The sequence below is a fragment of the Euwallacea fornicatus genome, chromosome 31 (assembly GCF_040115645.1).
Source record: "Euwallacea fornicatus isolate EFF26 chromosome 31, ASM4011564v1, whole genome shotgun sequence".
Lineage (NCBI taxonomy): Eukaryota > Metazoa > Arthropoda > Insecta > Coleoptera > Curculionidae > Euwallacea > Euwallacea fornicatus.
The window spans coordinates 564142-587255 of record NC_089571.1 but is presented as its reverse complement, the minus strand read 5'-3'; the positions used below and the strand labels follow the sequence as shown (position 1 = coordinate 587255).

Here is a 23114-nt window from a genome sequence, read left to right as displayed (position 1 = left end):
AAAACAAAAACAGCTGTTAGCACCGTTGAGAGGAATTGAGGAACTGGCAGCAAATTTCACACATAATTAAAGGTATATTGAATAGTTTTTAAATTTTAGATTTTTAATCTGTTTTAACTAATCTCTAACGAAGGTTGTTGATTTTTGTTATTTGAAACACATTAAAATTAACAATAAAATTCAGCACGATTTGTTATATCGATTATGAAATACCTGACAGTACTCTTTCTAATATAAAATTGATCAAAAACGTATAATACATAAAAAAAATAAATGTCAAGAAAAAAATCTCGTCCAATCACTTCAACATGGACATTTTGACCGCAATGAAATTGATAAATAAATACCGCTCAGTTAATATCACAGATACCTTTCTCTCACTTAAAATCTTGATATTCTTAAGAAACCATATTTAGCCACAAAATAAATACTTATTGCTTTAATCGATATGTATTTATTTTGTTTGATTGGCTAGATTGGTCGCCTAATATAAATTCGTCTAAAAAGTTAAATCATTATTTGATGAAAAGCAGCTTTTTTTCCTTCCCCATACAGATCATTGCGAAAAGTCTAGACGATTTCTGGGAAACAGCTTCTTCTGGTCTTGAACGGAAATATCATTGAATCTGAAACAAAACAAAACACTGGTAAGTGGTTCTCCTGACTAGAAAAAGGGTTAAAATTACATGGGTGTGGATAAAGTGTTCGACCATGGAAATACCAAAATTGATCGGACTTGACGGAAATGGGGGAAAACCGGGTCAACAAAACTCGTTCCTATATAGGACTATTCACATAAGTCTATTCACGTTAGTAGAAGTTCTGGAAAATTACAAAAAGATAACTCTCACAAATTGCATTCAAATCCATAGTAGTTAATGTTTTATTTTTTTTTTGCAAAATATATACATACACCATTAAAGAGTTAGTAACTGTAACAGAAAATAATAGAAAATGTTTAAAAGATACTATTTTCTTACAAAGTCGTTTTATTACATAATTTTCTACTATTCTTTAACAAAACACAAATTAAAATTTAAACATATTACATATACAATTGCGCTTTGGGGTGGAAAAAAGTTAATCAGACCATTCACACTTGTCCGGGGAGATTTGTGTAATAATATAAGACAATAAGCATATTAGTTATAAATTGTTTTAGTTGAAGATTAACTGCCTAAGAAGGTGCAGAGCCTTAAACAGTGATAATTTGGAATAATAGTTAAACCGAGCATTCACAGAAACCGATTTATTTTAGTACACTTTGTCCATATTACAATCTAAAGGAGAGAAAAACTAAGAATGTCAATTCTGGCGCTTTTGTCTACGTCTTCCGTAAGCCAAACTAGGTGTAATTAAATACCTTACAACACAAAAATACGTCTAATTTGCATATATTAGGTCGTGTACTATGAAATGAGTAGATTCTCGAAATGCCACATTCAACTGCGAATGACTTCACTCTAAATCTATATTTGGACTTGACCTTTTTATGTGGAAAAGGCACATTCTTCCTCTTTCGATCAGAGTTTAAAGTGTTAAAAATTATTGAAAACTTTTATTTTTATAAAAATTTTTGTGCAGCCATGCAAAATAGTGAAATTCGTGTGTTAATGAAACATGAGTTCCACCGTGGAACCACAACAGCTCAGACGGCTCGCAATATTAATGATGTGTTTGGTACTGAAGTCACTTCACAGCAAACAATATCTCGTTGGTTCATGGAATTTCGTTCTGGCAATTTTGACCTAACAAATGAACCACGTGGACGACCTGAAACTCAAGTGGATAACGATCATCTGAAAGCTGTGGTGGAAGCGAATCCACGTCAAAGTGCGTTCGAATTTTCGTTAATATTCAGTGTAACCAAAAAAACAATATTTACTCATTTGGCTAAGATTGGTAAGGTGGAAAAGCTGGACAAGTGGGTATCGCATGAGTTGAGGGACATATAGAAAGAACGACGTCTCGAAGCTTGTGTTTCTTTGTTGTGCCGGTATAATAACGATCCATTTTTGAAACGGATTGTTACTTGTGATGAGAAATGGATCCTATATGACAACACCAGACATTCATCGCAGTGGTTGAATCAAATTGAACCACCAAAACATTGTGCGAAAAAAAATCTTCATCAAAAGAAGCTTATGGTGTCCGTTTGGTGGTCCAACGCAGGTGTCATCCATCACAGCTTCATGAAACCTGGTGAATCGATTACGGCTGATGTCTACTGCCGACAACTGACCGAAATGATGAGGCTAACTGACTGTTAAGCAGCCAAGATTAGTCAATCGAAGCGCACCGCTGTTGTTGCACGACAATGCGCGGCCACACACCGCACAAGTCGCCTTGGCCAAGCTACAGGAGTTGGAATTGGAAACTCTTCGTCATCCACCGTATTCACCCGACTTAGCACCCACTGATTACCGCTTCTTTCAAAATTTGGATAACTTCTTGGTAGGGAAAACATTCAACTCCGACGAGGCTGTCAAAGCTGCCTTCCACGAGTTTGTCGACTCCCGGCCTGCAGGCTTTTACAGCAGGGGAATCAATGAACTTCCCGTTAAATGGCAGAAGTGTATTGATAATGGCGATGCATATTTCGATTGACAATAAAAACATTTCATATGAAAAAAAAATGACTAAAGTTTCAATTCAATTCTACTCATTTCATACTACACGACCTAATAGATGATCAAGTGAGACAAGTGAATTATGTCGCAATTAAATACATATTTCAATATTCTAGGATTAAATGTAAGTAACACTACACAAATTATGTCCAAAATTCTATACAGAATTCAATTAAAAACGAAAAGTGAGGTGGCTCCCTTTGAAAAATCAAAACTGACAGTTATTCAATATTTAAAGAATAATCTTTTTGACCCACCTCTATAATTTGGAGCACTTAAAATGGGCTTAGCGAACAAATTAAAATTAAATCGATATCTTATCGATTTTATTAAAAGCACTCGATTCTGAAGATTGTAACAAAACAAACTACTATGTTGTACACACTTAACTATAGCACATCGGTTATCAAAAACTTAAAACAATCCGAACTCACCTTGGTTTTTTTGCAGAATATTTCGTGTCCAATTCTGATTCGTCGTTATTGGATGTTTTCTGCAAATACCAAATAATAATTTAAGTATCTGTAGAATATAAGGTATCGTTAGGTTGAATGTACAGGAGGAAAAACTTTGACACTTGTAGATCTAGAAGAAAGTTACTATACTCATAAAAATAACCGCTTCTCTTAAATCTACGATTGAAGATAACATAGGTCCGATTGTCATGTAGAAAACATAAAAAATTACATTGTTTATTTATACATATTTTTTTAGAAGTATTTTCTGAAGTGTCCTGTATAATAACAACTAACAGTTTCAAGACATGTACTTATCTTTATTGACAATGGAGTTTTCTTCTAAGCATACATAAAAGAAAGTTTTTCCTTTCAGGAACTCTACCCGTGGACAAATTATATGTATTATTCCAACTGTTTCTAAATTGGAAAATTTTTAAACTTGGATACTAATATTCTCTGTCCATTATTTATACGGGAGAAAAACATCTGTGTTCCTGACAGCTAGCACGCTCAGATATTTAACTTCGAATAACATACACATGCATACGGAAGAGGGTAATTCTTTAGCTTATTTTCTAACTAAAAGTTCGTATAAATATAGATCCGCAAACGTTCACTTACCTATCTACAGGGCGTTCAAATTTCAGAAAGTTTTCAATTTTTCCTTCATAACTCCTGCAGTTTTTGAGACATTTAGTTAAAATTTGGAATAGAGTTTATAGGCTGCAGGACTTACATGCATCATTGGACTTGTCAAATAGATGGGTGGGTGATATATTTTCAGTGATCAAATGCATTTAATATTTGATTTCGTAACTCATCAACAATATTTACGGTGTCTAGTGCACTAAACATTTTACATGCCCCCTTAAGAAAAAATCTAGGTTATTTAAGTCAAGGGACCTTGGGGGTCATGACTGATCCATCTCGTTCTCATACACTTTATCCAAACACTCCCGTAAAGTTCAACATTATGAGATTATAAGGAAAACTTAAAACACAACTACACGAGACAATAAATTTTTAAACAAAAAAAAGCTATTTTATATTTTAGAATGTACCGGCGGCGCTTTGCGAAAAAATTAAGGGGAAGGAAAGGGGCGAGGCCGCCGACAAATATCACCCTGTATATTATCAAAATCATTTAATATGCCTAACGATTTTGGCCCTACAGCGTAAACTATATTCATAATTTTAGTTAAATATCTCAAAAACTCCAACGGCTATAAAGAAGAAACTGAACGTTTTCTGAAATTTAAACATCATATAGATAGGTAACTAAGCGTTTGCAGACCACGTTTATATGAATTTTTAGTCATAAAATAAGCTGACGAAATGCCCCCTTCCGTGTGTACATGATAGTTAGAAACACTCTGCATATGTACAGTTAATTGATCCCTGAAACTGGGATTAGAAGTCAGAGCAACGTGAACGTAAAAGAGGTTAAACTGGTTCAAACGCACCAAGATAATATTTACGTAAATAGCGAAAGAGTTCGTAAAAAAGTTGCTCAGCGCACGGTTTTTATATTACGTTAACTTTACGCAACGTTACCGAAATTTATAACTTGAGCTTTAAAGTCGAACTTACAGTATCAGTGCCACAGTTCTCAGTTGGTTCGTTTTTGTTTTCGCAATCTGTCGTAACACATTTGCATAACTCCGTGCAAGGTCTGCCCAGCTTACGGCATTTGCACCTCAAAGTGCTGCATTTCTTGCAACTGCATCCCCCGTCTGAAGATCTTTTCGATCCTAGGGGCATCGAAGACTCTAGAAAAATATCGGTGTTATTATCTTACTGTTTCTGTATTTAACATATTGGCCTTATTTCAATTTTCAATGTTAAGTGCTTCAATGACAATTTATATTGCTAAGAAAATAAAAATTTACACAAAGATATAAATTTACTTCAACTTGGACAACGAGTTCCCAAAGTAGTCGAAGGCTTCAACTTTGAAATCACACAATTTAATAGAAAAATTTTAACTCGTAGACTTCTGACAACGAACACAAAACTCAATGAAATAATAGAAAACTCGACGGGAAAACTAAGCACCTCATCATCACAAAACTTAGTGGTGCAGGTTAAAATGTGGGTGGTAATGAATCGAGCAGGTTAATCTATCTGAAATGAGAGAAAAAGTAATGCGAGTTTCTATATTTTCATATAAAGAAAATTGCTACCCGGCAAAAATGGTTCCATGGAGAACGAGAACCAATAGTGAAACTCCCACATTGAAAATTAGAAGATGTATTCCAACTAATTATTTATCCTTCTAATTAGTGTATTATTTATTAATTTACACATGGCTAGCAGCATCGCTAGCTTCAAATACCTAAACCCGTTTAAAATACAGGGTGGTTCACGATAACGAAAAAAATTCTTATATTCTTTGTTCAGTTTTAGAGGGAGACGCTTTACATAAACTTTTTTGTTAAGGCGTCTTTTTAAACACATATATAGTGTGATTAACTTTACAACCAAAGGGAGAAACACGTAATTTAGAATTTGACTTGGAGAATCATTTGGGTTTCCTTAGCACGACCGTTTTTGGAACGAACTTTTTGAACTTTAGAATATTTGTGAATTAAATGAGGAGAACGTGAAAGCCTTATTGATCTGAATCAACGCCTATTTTGAACTAGTTTTGCAAGGTTGAGTATCCTCAGTGATATTTTTAACACATTGTGCTCGTGATTTAGTTTTGGTTTCATGCTTTTTTAGTTGAATTACCTCAACTAACTAGGCCTGATTTTGACTTTTTCGGTTAGTTTTTCAACACGACTGTCTGTCGAATAAAACTTATTAGAATTTCTGACGTAAAAAACTCTTACTAATCCGAATTTAATAACTACATAAAAATACTTTTTGTGTTGAAAGGGTCGATAAACGGTTACTTAAAAATTAGTTAAAAAGGACATAACCATTTAACCGTTGTTTTGGTTATCTGGGACACTGCTCTTGAGGCGCCTTCGCGACGTCTTGCATTATTTTAACCATCGTTGATTTTGTTTAATACATTTTTATGGAGTTATGCAGTGGTGTAATATGAACAATTAAATTTTTAAATCTATTAATTAAATTTTTTAGAGCGCAACCGCGCATTGAAAAAACGTTTGGGCAGTGTCAGTGTATTTGAGACATCAATGTTAGGGTAATGGCCTTTCAAACCTTAAAATAGATGAAAGTTGTTTTTGGTGTCTAGTTTTTAATTGCGAAAATAACCCATTAAATGGTCGACCTAAAAATATCCTTCTTTATAACTTACCACGCATCCCCACCTTTGACTCAATCTTAAGGACCTTCAAACGCTTCGCTAAGGGAGTTTTTCGCCAATCCGGATCCTTGTCAACATCGTCAGAATCAATCTGCGATCAATCAAATAATTTACCAACAAAATTCTCGTTTTAAATTCAATCAGTTGATCACATAAATTATGCAATCAAATATCCTTTTTTTCTTACCTCCTCAAGCGTTTGCGTTGTATCAAGGAAGGGAACGCTCAAGTATTGCACCGGCTTCTGGAAATTGGGGCGTGGGGGTGTTTTTGCGCTTAGAGCCTTTTCCTGAATGTAGAAATCACATACTTTAGTTTTTGTTATTGCGCAATAACCTTCTTCGTCTTGCCAGAAAAAATAAATGATAAGAAGCGTCGCGTTTTTAAAGCCCACATCTAAATCGGTGGTTTTCTTAGCGGTTCCGACAACGGTACAAGATTATATTTATTTTGATGAAAGTTATTGCTATATAACTCTCGACGTCATACGTAAAATTTCTAAATTTTGATAATTACTATTACTTGATTTCAAAAATAGTTGGCAACCTGACCCTCAGATTTCCGTTTCTTACCTCAATTTCTTTAAGGCGCTGCTCCAACGCACCGATTTTCTGAGCTTGTTCTTCAATCACGTTCTCCTGATGTTTAATGTGCTCAATTTGCAAAGACAATTCATTCTGTGAATCGGCATCTGCTGATTAAAAATCAATTAAATTAATTCTTGATCTTTTCAAGGGGTTCAATAAAGGATTTATATTTATGTCAAGATTTTTTTTACGTAAATCAACCCACCAGTACAATTTCCACCGAGTCTCGTTTGCGTCGATGGCAATTCCATTTTGTTTTGATGGATTTGTTGTTCTTGGGCCATCTGTTCGAGAAAACGATCCTGTAGAGCTTTGTTTTCTTCAGTCAAATGCGTCAGTTTTTCTTGCAACTGCAGAGATAAAGCCACATTTATTAAAACATAAAATTATACCAATTTTTATTGTTCTTTTTGTATATAATGACATTTTTCGATTGAACATATTTTCTATTATTTTCTCAACATATTTATATTTTTTTTTGTTTAAAATTTGTGGAAACAGCGTACAACTGACCAACTCTATTAACCACAGGTAAAGCATAAATCCTTTTTTTTTCATTTTCCTCCATTTTCCCCCATTTTCAAATGACAGTTTAGTAACATATGTTTTATTAATCGAAAATAGAAAGTATTATATATCGACGTAACACTGGAATTTATAACAAAAAAAAATGTAATGCGATTCACGAATACAATTTTCGCGAATACATAACAGAATTTAACAACCAGAGTGCTTTTCCAGAGCTTGTATTTCTAAAATGCGACCTGAGCAATTCCGTTTGTAATTAAAAAAAATCTGTTTTCAAAGAATACTTATGATGAATTGGGACAACCGCACCACTGTATAGTTAATACGATCATATGGTTAACGCGAGCTATCGGCGCTTGTCTAAAATGTTACTAAATATCATAATTGAAACAAGACTATGTGGCTAGCCAATCGTGATAATTTCTTGTAATTTTTGACGCCATTCAATTAAAAATTGTTGTATTGTAACAATTTAACTACTTTGCAGCGTAAAATGGATGCCTTTTCCGAGAGGTAAAGTAAAATTAAACCAAAGGCAAATGTGTATTTACTTCTTTCTCCCTCTCCTGGTACTCTGCCATCTCCCTTTTTGTATGGACGTGACTCCTCTGATACTCAGCGGCCTGTTCAAAAAGATTACTAAGAGCATACTTGGCTTCCACCATCGTCTGCACAACATCGAACCTCGGCTTCCCCCGGTTTTCTGAAATGGGACATTAATTAATACCTAAATTAGCGAAGTTTTATATGGGATAACATTTAAATGATAGTATGTTGACTTAAAAATGTGTTCACAAGACGTGTCTTTAGAAGTAAGGAATACTGTATGTCTGACAGTTCATGCCCAAGAATCCAGACGCGACACCGGATGTCTCATTTTGAACAAGGAATCTTAAAAATAAAACAATCAATATAACCTTCATCAATGAATTTGGATCTGATTACATGACTGTGACCTTTGAAATTGACCTACAAACACAAATTTTGTCTCCTATAAAACGTAATGCGAAATATATATATATATATAAATCGACATGCACATGGTCAGAAGGCACAAGCACGAAAATATTAAGTAGATCTCTATAGAAAACACACAAGAGCAAGTGCTATCGGCAATAAAAAAGTTTCCCCTCGAAGGGAAAAGGCCTTTACTAATATACCTTAACTAAATTCATATCGAGACCCATCGAACGTAAAATGTTGAGGATACTGCACTTATTGTACGTGGCAAAACGACTCAGAAACCCGTAGGTAAGAACTCGGACATTAACAAGACAATGACGCGTTTCTATAAATGGAAACTAACACGCTATAACCAGTTCCTCAACATTAATAGCAGACTGTTACACAACTAAACCAAACAAAAAACCTCGTAAAGTACTTAGGAGTAACAATCGATATAAAAATTTAATTATTAAAAAATAGGTACAGTGTGTCTTTTGGGGAAAGGTAGCGGAATACAGTTTAGAAAATGTAATTTAAGACACCTCGTACATATTTGTACAGGAGCAGAGCAACTAGATCATTTAAATTTGACGCCTTGAAGCAATGATTGCTCCCAGGAAGGTGAGGGTAGGCACAATCAAGAGGACAGGGTGTAAAGTTGTAGCTCCGTTTGGTTTAGTTAGCATCATGGAGTAGTCAAAGGTAGACTGTGCCTTTGCTGTTGAAGTGTATTTTTTTAACGGTCGCTCAACCATCATCGCGTAACGTACACTCTGTATCCAAGTCAATATTGGACGTGTTCTTAGCCTGCACTCGATTGTTTTATTGATAAACGATTTCAGAGAAACTCATGACGCAAAGTAAAAAAAACTAAGCTTCCACGAATAGTAAGGTCACCCCGAAACGGTAACATGGTAAGGCTTTCCGTTTTGCGATCCTCTCAGCACTGTGCTGGCAAACATGCAGTTGCAGTTGGATCAGATCCTCATGAGTCATAAACAAACGTGTTTCGTGGCAACATTTCCTAGGACGCTTCATCTACTTGAGAGGCGATCTGCACTGACCAAAACGGTCGTCTGATTTAGCTCCTTGCAGCTCGTTTTTATAGGGCTATCTAAAATCACCTATTTGCAACGATCGTCCTAAAACCCTGACCCACCTGAAGAACATTCATCAAGCTGTCGTCGATCAATACGCGGGAAAAAATTGGATGAAATTTTCAAGTTCGATCAAGGCAATTTATTCAAGATAATAGACACCACCTGCCTGATGTAACTTTTAGAAGTGTATAAGATAAGCAAATAAATAAGTATAAGATTTAAATGTCATACTTGAAGCTATTCGAATAATTAAATATTGATTCGCATTTTTTTTTAAATTCAATTTCTAAATAAGCAAGTTGCTCTACCCCAACCTGTACATACACGTCAGAGGAAAGTAGCACGAAAAGAAATACGTGATGACAGGTTGCCCCACATTCACAAACCTCAAAAGTTAAGATCCGGCCGTCGGAAGGTGTTAATCCACGAAATAAAATGGCTGATCTCCAAGTTACAATTCCATTCAAATATAAGTAAATCTCACCTTCCCCCGTATCTAAAATTTTTTGTTGCAAGTCCTGGATCTGTACCGACCGCAACACAATGTCCTCCTCGATGTTTTTGGCCTCTACGCTTTCAGCAGTGTCCGGATTGCTCTTCAGATCATCTAGCTGTCGTTGCAAAGTGGCCCGGTCCTCTATCAAGCCAGACAGGGTGGCGTCCACCTCCGCCAGATTTACATACATTTCCAGTTCTTCTTTGAGCCACGAGCTAACCTTTTCAATTTTGCCCGTGAAGGACATTTGCTGAGCATTTTTTCGCTTTATGATGGTGCTCTGAAGTCGTTTGTTCAACGCGGCAGCCTCTTCGAATTTTCGCTTGAGGACATTTTTCTGCTTTTCGTAAGCCATCTGAATGGAAAAAAATGCTATTCACAGACGAAATTTGTGGACAATGTAACACACATTTATAAATAGAATTTAGTGTTGATAATGTTGATTTTACCTTCATTTTCACCATTTCGTACTCCTTTTTCCGGTCCTGCTGTACAGCCTTTGCCAGTTCTCTTTGGTGCAGCTGCTTGAATGCCTTGAATTGCTCATTCTCCTGACGCATTTGCTTCAACAACATCACTTTCGTAGATTTCATGCTGATGATCTCCTGATTCAGTTTCTTCATCTTTAGCTCATCCCGCTCTCGCAGCTTGAGGAGCTTGGCATAGTCCAGTAATTTTTTTTTAAGGTCTCGGAGTTGATCCTCCAGCTCCAACACGCGTTTGCGTCTCTGCTCCGCAAGTTTGCCCGTATTCTCCTGGGATTTGATTATACGTAGCTGCCGCGAAAGTTCTTCTTTCTCCTTTACCAAGGCTTCGATCTTTTTTTCTGTTTCTACAAGGACATGATGGTCCAACAACATGTGCTGAGTATTCAAAGCCAGCTGTGCGGCCAGTCGTTCCTTAACGGCTAGTTGCTTAGAAACTTCCTGGAATTCGGTGGTCAAAACCATTTGCCTATCAGTGTGAGATGTTGCCTCTTCCAAATCCTTAGAAGTGTTGAATCCTTTGGAGACGTTGAGCAATATCCCGAATGTCTCTTCGTGTGCCTTAATGTCGTTCTCAGCCTTCGTCTGTTCCTTCTGTATATCTTCCAACTGATTCTGCATCTGATGCAATTTCTCCAAGCCCTCTTTGATATACATCCAGTCGTCGCTTGCAAGACCGGTGCTGATACGATCCTCGATGTCGTTGCACGCCGATTTCAGATCCCGCAGTTTCTGACTAAGCGTTTTATTGACATTTTGAAGAATGATGAGCTTCTCCTGCAGATCAGCCTTATCCAGGAGAGTATTGGATAGTTGCACCTTCAGCTTGTTGAATTCGGATGCCGATAGCATGGAGCCTTCTGTAGAGGATTAAATGTTAAACAGAATACATGCTACATAATATATAACCACAGTGGCAATGGTGATTTGTTACTAAACTTACCTTGTCCTGCAATCTCTAACTTCATCAATTGAATCTCCTTTTTCAGCCGGTTAATCTCGGCAGTTTTTGGATCTTGATTGACTATTGGCTTATTTTTTATTCTCCTCGCTCTATCTGCGTAGCGCAATGTGGACAACGTCTCTTCCAAATTCGAGTCCGCTGGACTAATGCACGCGATCATTAGTGTCATGCTATTGCCACCCAAGGAATCTAAAAGGCAAACCAACCCAAGGTAACTACCACTTACACACGTTTTAAGAATAGCCTGCAAAATTTTAGACTTTCCCTGGTATTGTATGGCAATTCTAAGATAACACTTCAAGAATAACTTAAATTAATCTGAGTTTCTCAATTTAAAATACCAAGGTTCAGTTGCGGAGCAAACGAGGTAACTTCAAAAATAATGGGACCAGTTTGACGGTTTTTTTTTAAATAACCTATCCTATTATAATCGTTTGAAATTACTTAATTCGAAAAAATCACGAGAAAACTCGCCGAAACACTAAATTGAGAGGTATACAAACCAACACTTAAAACAGATTTATGTTGGAGATTTTTTTTTAATCGTTCTGATGATGCCCGAAACATAAAAAACATGAGGCGGTATTTAAATTCACAATAAAAGAAAAAATAAACGATCTGCCTCAAATAGTGGTAGATTTACACTACGGCCTGGACTTTTCAAGCCAAAAGTTTTGAAAAATACTAATTTTAAAAATATATGAAAAATGCAAAATTCAGAGGTGTAATGATGGGAGTAAAAAAGCGCTAAATTATTAAAAACTGAGATTTTGATTTTTATAAAGAAAAAAAAAACTTGTATTACAGATGAACTCGTCTATTACGGTCAACTTTTGATTCCTTTCTAGTCCATTTTAACCAATGTAATTTAGTTCGGATATAATGAACTCGGATATAATGGACCTAAAATACATTAAATTTCATTATAAACGAGGATTATTTTAAGAAAAATTGAAATTTCAGAATGTGTCTGCGTTTATATTTGGCATACAGGGTGTCTTAGAATAGTATATCATAAATTTAAGTGATGATTCTATGAGTGATTTTGAGAAAAAAAGTTTATCTTAGGTCCGTTTTCGCTTTTTTCTGAAATACAGGGTGTTAAAATTTGCTATATATATATTTTTTAATAAGTCCGGGCCTGCATTAAATATTTTTATTAAACCTGATGGGCGTAAATTAAGTGTAGAAACGCATCTTTTAGGAGAAAAATGAATGTTTAAATGTAAGCAATGGCCCTCCCAAGGCCATGAACCTGATTATTTTTTGTGAAACAAAATGTTACGCCGCTGTTTTTTCAAAAAATAAAAATCGTTTTCTTAACGAAAGACATTTGCAGCAGCTTATTTATTATTTTTTTGTCTGAATAGTCGTTATAAATTGCTACAAATTGCGTATTATTATAACTAGTTTGGTCGTTATTATAACTTACAATGTTAACTAATCCGTTTGTTGGAAAATGCTTGATGTTACGAAAAAAATTTAAGTGACCGTTTTTTTTTAACAAAAAGAACTAGAATAAAGAAAATTATTTTTATTTTTTGAATGAACACCTTAGGTGCGTCGCTCTTACCTTTTAACAGCCTGGTAAGGTTGCTATCTCTATAAGGTATAAACAAGTTCTGACTCTTCTCGTCTCCCAGGGCGCTGATGACGTTTCCCAATACAAAAAGGCCTTTATTAATGTCCACCCCTTCTTTGAAGGTGGTGCCCTGCGCCCCCGTTTTTTTGGGCCTTTCTGACCCAGCCAAATCAACCAAACAGAGTTTTGCTGTCTTATTCTGTGTTTTATCTGATTTGTGTTGCATAGCCATGTTAATGGCAAATATTGAATGACTTCTAGAACTACGTGAATTCATGTTTGTTGCAGCGGTTGATCTTCCTAGAGAACCCTGCACCAAAATTTTTAATACGTCATCAGCTGTTTGTACGGACTTCTCTGTGACATTTGGTATATACACGCCTTTAGAGTTGTCCTCTCGGATCTCAAGAACACATTGATCTCGAGGTCTTTCTGCTAGCAAGTCATACAGTACTTCTCTATACAGCTCGGTAAATGATACAGACATTGTAAAATCAACAGAAAATTGGTCCTTTATGTAGTTAAAGATTTCACGGACCGCACGAGGAATTACTCCCATATTAGGGGTGTCGGTTTCACTAAAGGCAGTTCCCATTGAATGAGTTTTTCCAGAGCCTGTCTGACCATAGGCAAAGATGGTCACATTGAAACCTTGAAACAAATAATATTTAACATCTTGTAAATTTTAAAAGTGTCAAACCAACCTTGGAATAAGTTTTTGAGCAGAGGAGCCACGCACCTGTCGTAGAGCTCCTCTTGGGGGCTATCAGCACCAAGAACATAATTAAAGGTGAAGGCTTTTTCAATGCTTTTTATTACGACTTGTTCGTTTTGGGGGATAGTGTCGATGATGTTTTGAAAGCCCTTATCAATTTCATTTGGTACCAAAGGACGGACACGCACAGCAACTTTTACTGATGATGGTTCCGTCATCTCTTCTTGCTTTTCGGAAACGTAAGTAAGCAGGTGACAAACTAACAGAAATAAATTTCCTTTTTAATATATTTGTTATATTTTTTGAGCTTGATTTTTGAGAAACAAATGTTGAGAGTGACCCATAGAATGATACCTTAGAGTTCCATAGGGTGTTTGATTTATCGATACACATCCGAAAGAGCGTGGTAGGTAAGATGATTTTGAACGTATTTGACCATATATACTATTATACAAAGTGTCACGCATTTCCAGATATCGCCATTTTTCCGAATTTTACCAAATTCGCTGTTTACTTTCTTGTAAGTTACAATAAAAATTTAATAGAACATTTGTTGTGACTCTATCGGTTTTCGCATCAACTTTAATATGTATTATAAAAACTACTAAAAGACTATCGACCTATAACACTCCTTAACGTAATTTATGAGCACTGTGAAAATCCTAATAAAATGAGTTAAGGAACAATACATCCCACTATATATTACGTTTATCGACTTAAAAAAAAAGCTTTTTATAGTTTTGGATATTGGGCAGTGAAAAGCGCTCTAATTAATAACATAATAGACTACAGGTGCACAGACCTAATAATCAACATGTATGTATAGTGAAGCAACAGCAACAATTAAAATCCACGAGGAAACAAGACCAATACACATAAGAAAAAGTGTCAGACAGAGCAATACAATATTAGCTAAACTTTTCAACCAAGCTCTGAAAGATGTTTTTGAAAAACTGGACTGGGAAGAAATAGGTATAAAAATATGTGGAAAACATCTAATGAACCAAAGATACACGGACGATATCGCCTTAATAATGGATGAAAAAGAACTGATGGGAATGCTAGAAGAAGAACATATAGTATCTAATATAGGTCTTAATGTGAACTACACTAAAACCAAAACCATAACAAACAGAAATCAATATATGTATATCTCTGGGGCAAATTAACTCAACTCACTAAAGAAAATCAAACGGCAGAAATCAAGAGATGAGTTAGACTGGTTTTCGGTAAATTAAGCTACATCCTAAAAAAATATCCACAATAACTCAAAACCAAAGGATACAATCAATGTGTATTCCCTCTCCTCACATATAGATCCCAAACATGCCCATTTTCAATATTAAACATAAAATAGTTAAACAGGAAGAGAAATGAGTTGATAAGAAATAAAACAAACGTAAGAGACATTAGAGAAGTAGCAAAATTAAAATGGAAATTGACCAGTCACAATATTAGACAAGAAGATGACCGATAGAATAAAAGTATTACAAACTGGAGTCCTTGAGAAAATAAAAGGTAGAGCAATACCCCAAATAAGATGGAAAGATGACCTGACGAAGTACGCGGGAACTAGATAGATGAACTTGGTAACAAACAGAAAAAAATGAGAAAAGCCTATGTCCTTTTGGACATGGAGCAAAGAAGATTAAATAGATAGATATTCCTGTATTATCTTATAAATAATTTTGGCAAAAGTAAACTTTTATTAATATGTTTTGCATTAATTACTTCAATTATTGTGGTTAATCAATAAAGCATAGAAAAAGATGAGGAACATCAAGCTCTATGTCACAAAATCTTATTGATAACATTTTGACTTGTTTGAAAACAAAATTCTGATAAATTTGTATTTTAAAATCTCCCTGTATACTAAAAGTGAATAAAATTACCCATGAAACAAGTATTCCATAAAATGTTACATGAAAATTGAATTTGAGTGTGGCATTATATTTTATTTAGCTACTATCATTTTGCCTATCCTCATATAAATTCATTGAAAACTCTGTTCATGCTGAGTATTAAAGATTCTATTCGCCTGTGAGTTTTTTTAGTGTTAAAGATCTTTCCTAAACCAAAAGAGATACAGAAGAAACATATACGCTGAATAAAGTTTTTATTTTAAATTGCTATTTTTATTGCTTTTTTGCGGAATATCGACTTTGATCACCATTAACTTCGACCACAATAGTAATTTTTGCAATATTACTTTGCCCACTTACCTTTCAATTTAAAACTTGCAATTTTTTTTTATTTGTATAATTTGTTCGTCTATGTAAAATGATAATTTAGTCTTACATGGCAACTTTTCACTCACCTGGTCATGCAGCTAGCTCTTACCTGCCTTTAAAAAAACTAGGACTACGTTTTCTTCTTGTTTTCCGATTAATTTTTATCATTCAACACATTAAAACAAGTAAAGTAAAATGATACACAAGTTTACATATAACTTTCCACTTCACTGTAATAGGGAGAGATGTTTTTCATTCAAAACTGACGTTATTTTTATTGAAAATTATTATTGTTACTTCTCCGCAGAGAGTGAAGAACGAAATGACCGTTAAATATGAAAATTTAAATGTATGTTAAAAATCAGTCAAAATGAATGACAGATCCTATGTCAAGTTTGATTTTTGTCATGTGTGTCAATAAGGTGTTTTGTCTTTCTATTCACTTTAAAGCATTGTTCGGAACTCGAAGTTACACAGTGGAGTACACAATGTCAACAATTTAAGACTAATCCAGGTAGAATCGTGAAAGCTTGCTTAGTACTAAACCACATGAATTTATATATGATGTTTAGAGAAGTGAAATGCCTGTAGATGAAATTTAAAATCAACGTTAGCCTATATCACATAATCTAAGAAGAGAATGACTTGCATAAAACATTCCTCAAATTTAAATTATCTTGACCTTTTACATAGTCTACATTAATAACATCACTCCGGTGCTCGTTCGTTTTAAGTGCTTCAATCTTTTTCCATTTCAGTCAATTGTCATCTGTCAAAAATAACTTCAAAATCAACCTTGACCACTTTTTTAAGCATTCTATTTTTTCATTCTCAAAAATCGACATCTGCTTCTGTCATTCCATTTCAAATACTTCGAAATTCCCATACGAAACTCTCTTCGATAACGATGGCCCAAAGACTGCAAGAAATTAGAGATAAACTGGGTAAGGCCCTACGGGACCCCAGCAAGCCCTGGACCCCTCTATTGGATAAGGCCGAGCGCTCCGGTGTCGACAGAGTCTACATTTTCGTAGGTGAGTCCTCCGCGCTCCAATTACATACTACCCAGAACAGGTTTTATAAGACTGGTTATCTGATAAAACCAACGTGGTTTTGGTTCCCATATTTCATGTTGAAAGGTTCGTGTAATTATCATCAGGTTGCAAGGTGGTTGTTAGACAAAGGATTATGAGGTTGAGACTTATCAACTCTAAATTGTTTTACTTTGAGGCTTTGTATTGAGTAGAGATAGTTTGTAGAAAATTTAATTTGTTGAGTCAAGTGAGTGCCAGTCATGGATACCAGTGAGATTATAAGACGAACCCAGGATTTCTTTCTTGATAAGAATGATACGAGAAGATACTTAAAAGGTGATGTTTTCTGGACTACAGGATTAGCGCATGGTCTAACATATGTTAGCCACCATAGTTCAGGTCAAGAGGTTAAAGGGCTAATGCCAACCTTACATATATATATTGCATATACTAGAAACTGTTTTTAAACACCTGACTAATCACCAATCAATGCTGAGCAAACATATAAAGCTTATCTAAATGGAATTTGATCACTGTTTATTAAAAATATAGAAGTCATTCTGGGGTCATAAATAATGGCTGATGATCCTCATTAATGATTCAATCAGTTTCAATGACTCATTAGGACTGAGTTAACAAATTATAATTGGTGTAGTGTTATTATAGAATATAAAATCTAAATATGAGGGATTGGGTTACATGAAAGTTTATCAATTATTTAAGTTCCAAAAACAGATACCTGCCCTGTTTCAAATCTGATGATTTTGCAGAATATTTAGGTTATTGTTGGACTTAGAGAGATGGAACTTTTCTCAATTCTGTGCCCAATTTTTATGAAATATAAGTTACAGTGATTATATGTGTGTATAGTTACTTAAGTATAACAATAAAGGAAAAGTTATTGCCTTGGATTCATAGATACAGGGTGTTATAAATAAACTCTATATTTTAAAATGCCCTCTGTATTTTATTTATCTAACAAGATTACCAGAAAATTAAAATTGAGAGTTTTTATTGGATAACTATAATGTAATTATAATAATATTAATATATTAACCATAATTATGTTTTTTTTTTCACGGGACACCTTAGACAATACTGCAAAACCTTGTGTGTCTACAATTAATAATATCTTTGATCCTGGTAAAAAGCATCAAATTTGGGAGACATTTTATATAGTTTTAATAGAAATATTGATATTTTCAAGATATTTAAAAATTATCATTAAATTTGTTTTAATAGTTGAGTGCTTAAAATTATAGCTTCATTATTAATTTTTCATTTAAATGCTGTATCCCGGTTGGAGCCTATAAAATCAAGATTTACTTTTCTCATGATAAAAAGATTTAAGTACTTGACGATTTTCGTAATTTCAAATATAGAGGAAAAAACTACAGAGCCACAATAATTACTAGACAATTTTTTAAACTTCAATTTTTGATGCCTAAAAAGTGAATCCAAACTATTCAAAATTAACTTTAAATTGTATTTTTAAAAAGCGTTATGAATAATTTTAAAATGTGTAGCAAGCAACCCAAGAGGTACTAAAACTAATAGTTAAACCCCCAATCTTCAGGTGGTTTAGCGTTGGTGGGCCTGTGGCTGGTATTTGGCTTTGCCGCTCAATTAGTGTGCAACTCTGTGGGCTTCCTCTATCCCGCGTACATGTCCGTACATGCCATTGAGAGCCACAAGAAGGATGATGATACCAAATGGCTCACTTATTGGGTGGTTTTCGCACTATTCTCGGTCATTGAGTACTTTGCCGACCTCATCGTTGGCTGGTTTCCACTGTATTGGCTCATCAAGGTGAATTTTTTTTTCAAATTCTTAAATTTTGTCAAAATCAACTATAAAATAATTTGTTTCAAAGAATAATCTAACATTTTTTGGTTTTTTGTAGTGCGTTTTTATGGTGTGGTTAATGATCCCCTCTGATTTTAACGGATCTTTGGCGATCTATAACAAGATCGTGAGGCCGTACTTCCTGAAGCATCACAATACCATTGATGAAACCCTGAATAAGGTTAAAGAACAAGGTAGGCCTTTGTGCAAATTTCTTCTCTTTGAAGTTTCTCAATTATGTAATTTTCAGTGAATAAAGTGACAGAGAAGTCCGACTAAGACGTCGCCCGAGAATGCCACTGTATTTCGTAGCTTGTGTGTGTTACCAAGGAGTGTTAATTTCGTCTTTCAATTTCCAAAAGTCATGGCTGATTATATCTCGTCGCGTTAGCCTTATAGCAATTCACTATTTTTGTACTTCTTATATTCTGGTAGTGCATGTATGTTTAAAAGGAAAAGAGGAATAAAACATGGAGGAGATATTATTAGTCTTTTATCGAGTAATGCAATCAAGAAATGCAATTTATTATTATAGTATTACGTGGCTATCGAGCATTTTTGTAACTGTCTTAAATGTAACCCTTAGATTTACTTTTATCATTAAACTCTAGTGTGAGTTTTGTTGTTTTTTTTTTAGCTTATAGTGTGCTTATTTACATGTTTATTAAGGGCTTTCCGGGACTGATTCTTGCACGTGACTGCGAAGCAGCTTAGGTTGTAATTTTGAGATTTTAAAGTTTGAAGTTACTTAAGTGTCATCGATTTTAATATGAAAATTTAATATAATCTTGTATAGGTATTACTTTTACTCCCGCGATATACGAGTAGCATAATAATAGCCATTTCCTGATTAATATGATTGTAAATGTTTGTTTATAGATTCGAAAAGTTTATATACTTATTGTCATAACATCTTATACATCTGCTTAGGCACGCACAAATTGAAATAAATGTTTCTCAAAAATGTTGCTGGCCTTTACTATTATATTAAGGTGAATAATGCACAGCTCAGTTTAAGAAAACTACGCGAAGAACGAAAATTTGCCAAAAAAATAGCTAAACCGGCAGTATAATGAATACGCACGTGAGCATTCCCTGTCCATGTTAAAACTATTAATCAATTATCTGAAAATGTCACGGGGTTCTGGTTCTAAATTCCTTCCAAGATAAGTGCGAGAAAATGGTAAAAGGGCAGTCACGAATCCCCTCGCATTTCTTGTTTATGTTAAGATCATTAATTGGCATTACCTGAAAGTGGTACAGGCTTTTGGTACCAAGCTCTTCCTCAGATTAGCGTGGGAAGAGAGGGTTGTTTATAAATTCCTTTAGCGTAGGTGAGAATGATGTTTAGGGGTTTGGTACCCGTGGGAAAAAGGGTGGACAGCCCTTCCATCCTATCGGTTTTCTCAAGAAGAGGGGATGTGTTCTGTGTATGGATACCGGGTTGTATTGTGATTTTATTTTTGGATCACGGAGAATAAAGAAGTGCTCTGAGAATTGTGTCGTTTCTCTCTACCCTTGAATCGCAAATCTTACATCTATGTGTACGAACAAGATTGTTAGATACTGTAAGTTTATGTCCATCTGAACCAAACATTTGTATTTACTTTCATCAGCAAATATCTTATTATTCCACCAGATTCTTTGGAAATGTATTGATTTACGAACAATAATCTTTTCTTGCGATTAATATCGTTAATACATGACTTTTTCCGGGGAATTCTACCATGGTATCCATTTTCATTAATCATACGACGTACTGCAGATGCACGAACTTTTTTTCCAGTTTCTTGAAACAACTCTGGTGTAGTGTACCTACCAACAATACATTGTTAGTTTAAGCTAAAGTTCATTAAGTAGATAAGCAAATGTACTTATGTTCTTGTTAGTCTATGTAGAGTCAATAGTAATTAAGTCAGTCCAAGGGTCCCTCTCCGAATCTTTCCAGAGAACTTAACGTATCAGTGGAGCCACCCCTTAATTGATAAAAATAACATATAAATACAGACCCCGGGGATAAGAAGGTACTTCTTCTTTTCACCGAACAGTAGCAATAGATCTAAAGCATTACTTATTTCTCTCCCTAACATCGTGATACATTACACTGGTGCTAATGTCGGAGTGCTTAACGTAGCATCAATCTTTACTTTCTTCATACTATCGCGCTTATCACGATCGTCCAATAACGTTGGATGGCCTTTTTGGGGGACAGATGGTATTCTATCTTCATGTTTATACCTTTTCGTGATATCAGCTACAGTGCTCTTGCTCAATTGTAATATCTACCAATTTCTCTATATGATTCTCTTTTCTCGTTATTGTAAATGACTCGTTGGCGTATATAAAACGTCTTTCTTTTGCCCTTACGTGACACTTTCACAGCTAAAGAAATTCTGCGAGGTAGCGCTTAAAGATACAGTGCGACCCATTTGTTTCGGGATCAGTCTGTAAAAAAATTAGTTTTTTACGGACTTTTACTGAAAATGTGCAGTTTATCAAGCTCTATAATTAAAATAAAATCCGGGCTAAATCGCACAGCCAATAAACTTTTTACAGACTGACCCCAAAGCAAATGGGTCACTCTGTATGTTTACAAATGTTGCAACCCGGCAAAAATTACAGCAACAGAATAGGACGGTCGAATTGCATAACGGGTGACGTGTCCGAATACTTTTGCTCTGTTAAATTCAAGCAATATTTCACTTAATATTGATTAATAAAAAATGTGTGCAAATTAGGTAAATAAAAGCTATCTTTTGAGTATCTTTTTTTTATAGAGGTTGAGGGGAACCTGCAAGCAAGACATTGGGGGCTTGGCACTCGTCGATCTTATTTGCCCCCTTTGTGTCGAGTTAACGTTTCAATCCAGGGCACGCTGACCGACTAAACCCCCTGTTCTCTCTTCACCGTTGTTCCTCCCGGAACCACTGCAAGGCATTACTTCGCGGAGTGGTGGGATCTCTCCCTAGTCTAATCCGCGGAGAACTCTTCCTTACATCACACGTCTCTCATTCGCTCTCAATCTCTTTGCTTCCGTAATCGCTTCAATCATTCTCACCAACGCATCCCATTTACTTCGCTCTCTACTATCTTTCTGCCAAACGTGTTTCGATCCAGGTTGAGGCCGCTCTCCCTGGCTTCCGCTCGAGCGGTCTCCCATTCAGGACACTCTCACAACGTGTGCTCAGGAGTGTCACTCATGCCCAATGTCTCGTTCCCGCAGAACCAGCAATGGTCGCTGCGTTCTATCCCTATTTGCTGCAGGTATCTTTTGAGTATCTGATTTAACTTATTATAAAGCAGGGTATTTATTAATTTCATAAACAGCTTAGTTTGAATGCAATAAATGCTTAATTACTATGGTTTCCGAACATTAACGCGGCCCACTGTATCTCTAAAGGGCCTAAAAACTAAATCGGTTGAAGAAAATCAAATGTTACAGGAAAGAAAACGACCACATTATCCAGAACCCCCAATTTGGAAAGAAATAACGAACCTCTTCACATTCCTAAGGATTTTTCAAGTTCTTTAGATGCTCCAGATTTTGTAAAGAACCTTTTAATGATCAATCTCCAGGGTCATTATTTCAAATTTTTTTTACATAAGATTTTATTGAATGCAGCGTTTCAAACTAATTTATACGTGCGGCAAATAGGTAAACCGTATAAACCTATTGATAAAGAGAAAATGAAAACATTTGTCATAAACTTACTGATGGGGATAAAAACAGCACCAAGCTAAAGAGATTACTAGTCTTCTAATAAGTTACTGAATGATCCGTTTATATCATCACTAATAAAGTAAAAAGACTTAGCTGAATATTAACTAATTTGCGCGCGATCGACAACTTGTTATAGCCAGAAAGCAATGAGATGTTAACTTCGACAAGGAGTGTAAAACGCGACCCTTCATCACTCATCTGCAGACACGTTTTTTTTGGGTTTTCTTCTTTCCAAAAATGTAAGCACTAACGAATCAGTGATTAAATATGAGGACAAATTCGCATTAAAACAATATATGGCGAAAATAAAACATACAGCGTGAGTATAAAGTATGGATGTTGGCAGGCCAAAGCGGATACTGCGCAAACTTTTATATAAATGTTGGTAAGGCAAGTAAAACTATTGATAAAGGAACCCGGGAAGCAGAAAGTGTCAAATCGCTTTGTCAAAGACTCGAAAATAAGGGACATTTGTTATGTAGCGATTAGACGCAGCGACAAAAGCTGACCGGACAG

At 35.2% G+C, this 23114-nt stretch overlaps 2 protein-coding genes across 6 annotated transcripts; one reads left to right on the top strand and one right to left on the bottom strand.

Moving 5' to 3' along the window:
• Positions 1 to 54: 54 nt before the first annotated feature.
• On the bottom strand, positions 55 to 16332 carry Klp3A (kinesin-like protein 3A). Of its 4 annotated transcripts, none has more exons than XM_066298674.1 (14): positions 16112 to 16332; positions 13757 to 14026; positions 13044 to 13703; positions 11450 to 11659; positions 10471 to 11366; positions 10010 to 10376; positions 8032 to 8183; positions 7158 to 7302; positions 6938 to 7059; positions 6553 to 6654; positions 6357 to 6456; positions 4679 to 4857; positions 3065 to 3123; positions 55 to 626 (listed from the first exon to the last, which is right to left on the bottom strand). In XM_066298674.1, exons 1-14 carry the CDS (start codon positions 16164 to 16166, stop codon positions 557 to 559), a joined length of 3387 nt encoding a protein of 1128 aa, XP_066154771.1. In that variant the 5' UTR covers positions 16167 to 16332; the 3' UTR covers positions 55 to 556. The 4 variants fall into 4 exon arrangements, with proteins under 4 accessions (XP_066154771.1, XP_066154773.1, XP_066154774.1 ...); XM_066298676.1 differs by having other exon boundaries at positions 6938 to 7056; XM_066298677.1 differs by having other exon boundaries at positions 16085 to 16328.
• A 467-nt stretch (positions 16333 to 16799) lies between these two features.
• Positions 16800 to 19843, top strand: ReepB (Receptor expression enhancing protein B). Of its 2 annotated transcripts, none has more exons than XM_066298681.1 (4): positions 16800 to 17032; positions 18609 to 18841; positions 18936 to 19071; positions 19128 to 19843. In XM_066298681.1, exons 1-4 carry the CDS (start codon positions 16906 to 16908, stop codon positions 19154 to 19156), a joined length of 525 nt encoding a protein of 174 aa, XP_066154778.1. In that variant the 5' UTR covers positions 16800 to 16905; the 3' UTR covers positions 19157 to 19843. The 2 variants fall into 2 exon arrangements, with proteins under 2 accessions (XP_066154778.1, XP_066154779.1); XM_066298682.1 differs by lacking the exon at positions 16800 to 17032 and adding an exon at positions 17130 to 17368.
• The last annotated feature ends 3271 nt before the right edge of the window (positions 19844 to 23114 follow it).

Bases quoted from the DNA above. Each gene is read 5' to 3' on its own strand.
- Klp3A (XM_066298674.1), bottom strand. From the start codon at position 16,166: ATGATAAAAATTAATCGGAAAACAAGAAGAAAACGTAGTCCTAGTTTT. The intron at 11,367-11,449 runs GTAAGTTTAGTA...AATCCTCTACAG, and splicing joins GTTAGAGATTGCAGGACAAG to AAGGCTCCATGCTATCGGCA. The intron at 6,457-6,552 runs GTAAGAAAAAAA...GATTGATCGCAG, and splicing joins CAACGCAAACGCTTGAGGAG to ATTGATTCTGACGATGTTGA.
- ReepB (XM_066298681.1), top strand. From the start codon at position 16,906: ATGGCCCAAAGACTGCAAGAAATTAGAGATAAACTGGGTAAGGCCCTA. The intron at 17,033-18,608 runs GTGAGTCCTCCG...CCCAATCTTCAG, and splicing joins CAGAGTCTACATTTTCGTAG to GTGGTTTAGCGTTGGTGGGC. The intron at 18,842-18,935 runs GTGAATTTTTTT...GGTTTTTTGTAG, and splicing joins CACTGTATTGGCTCATCAAG to TGCGTTTTTATGGTGTGGTT.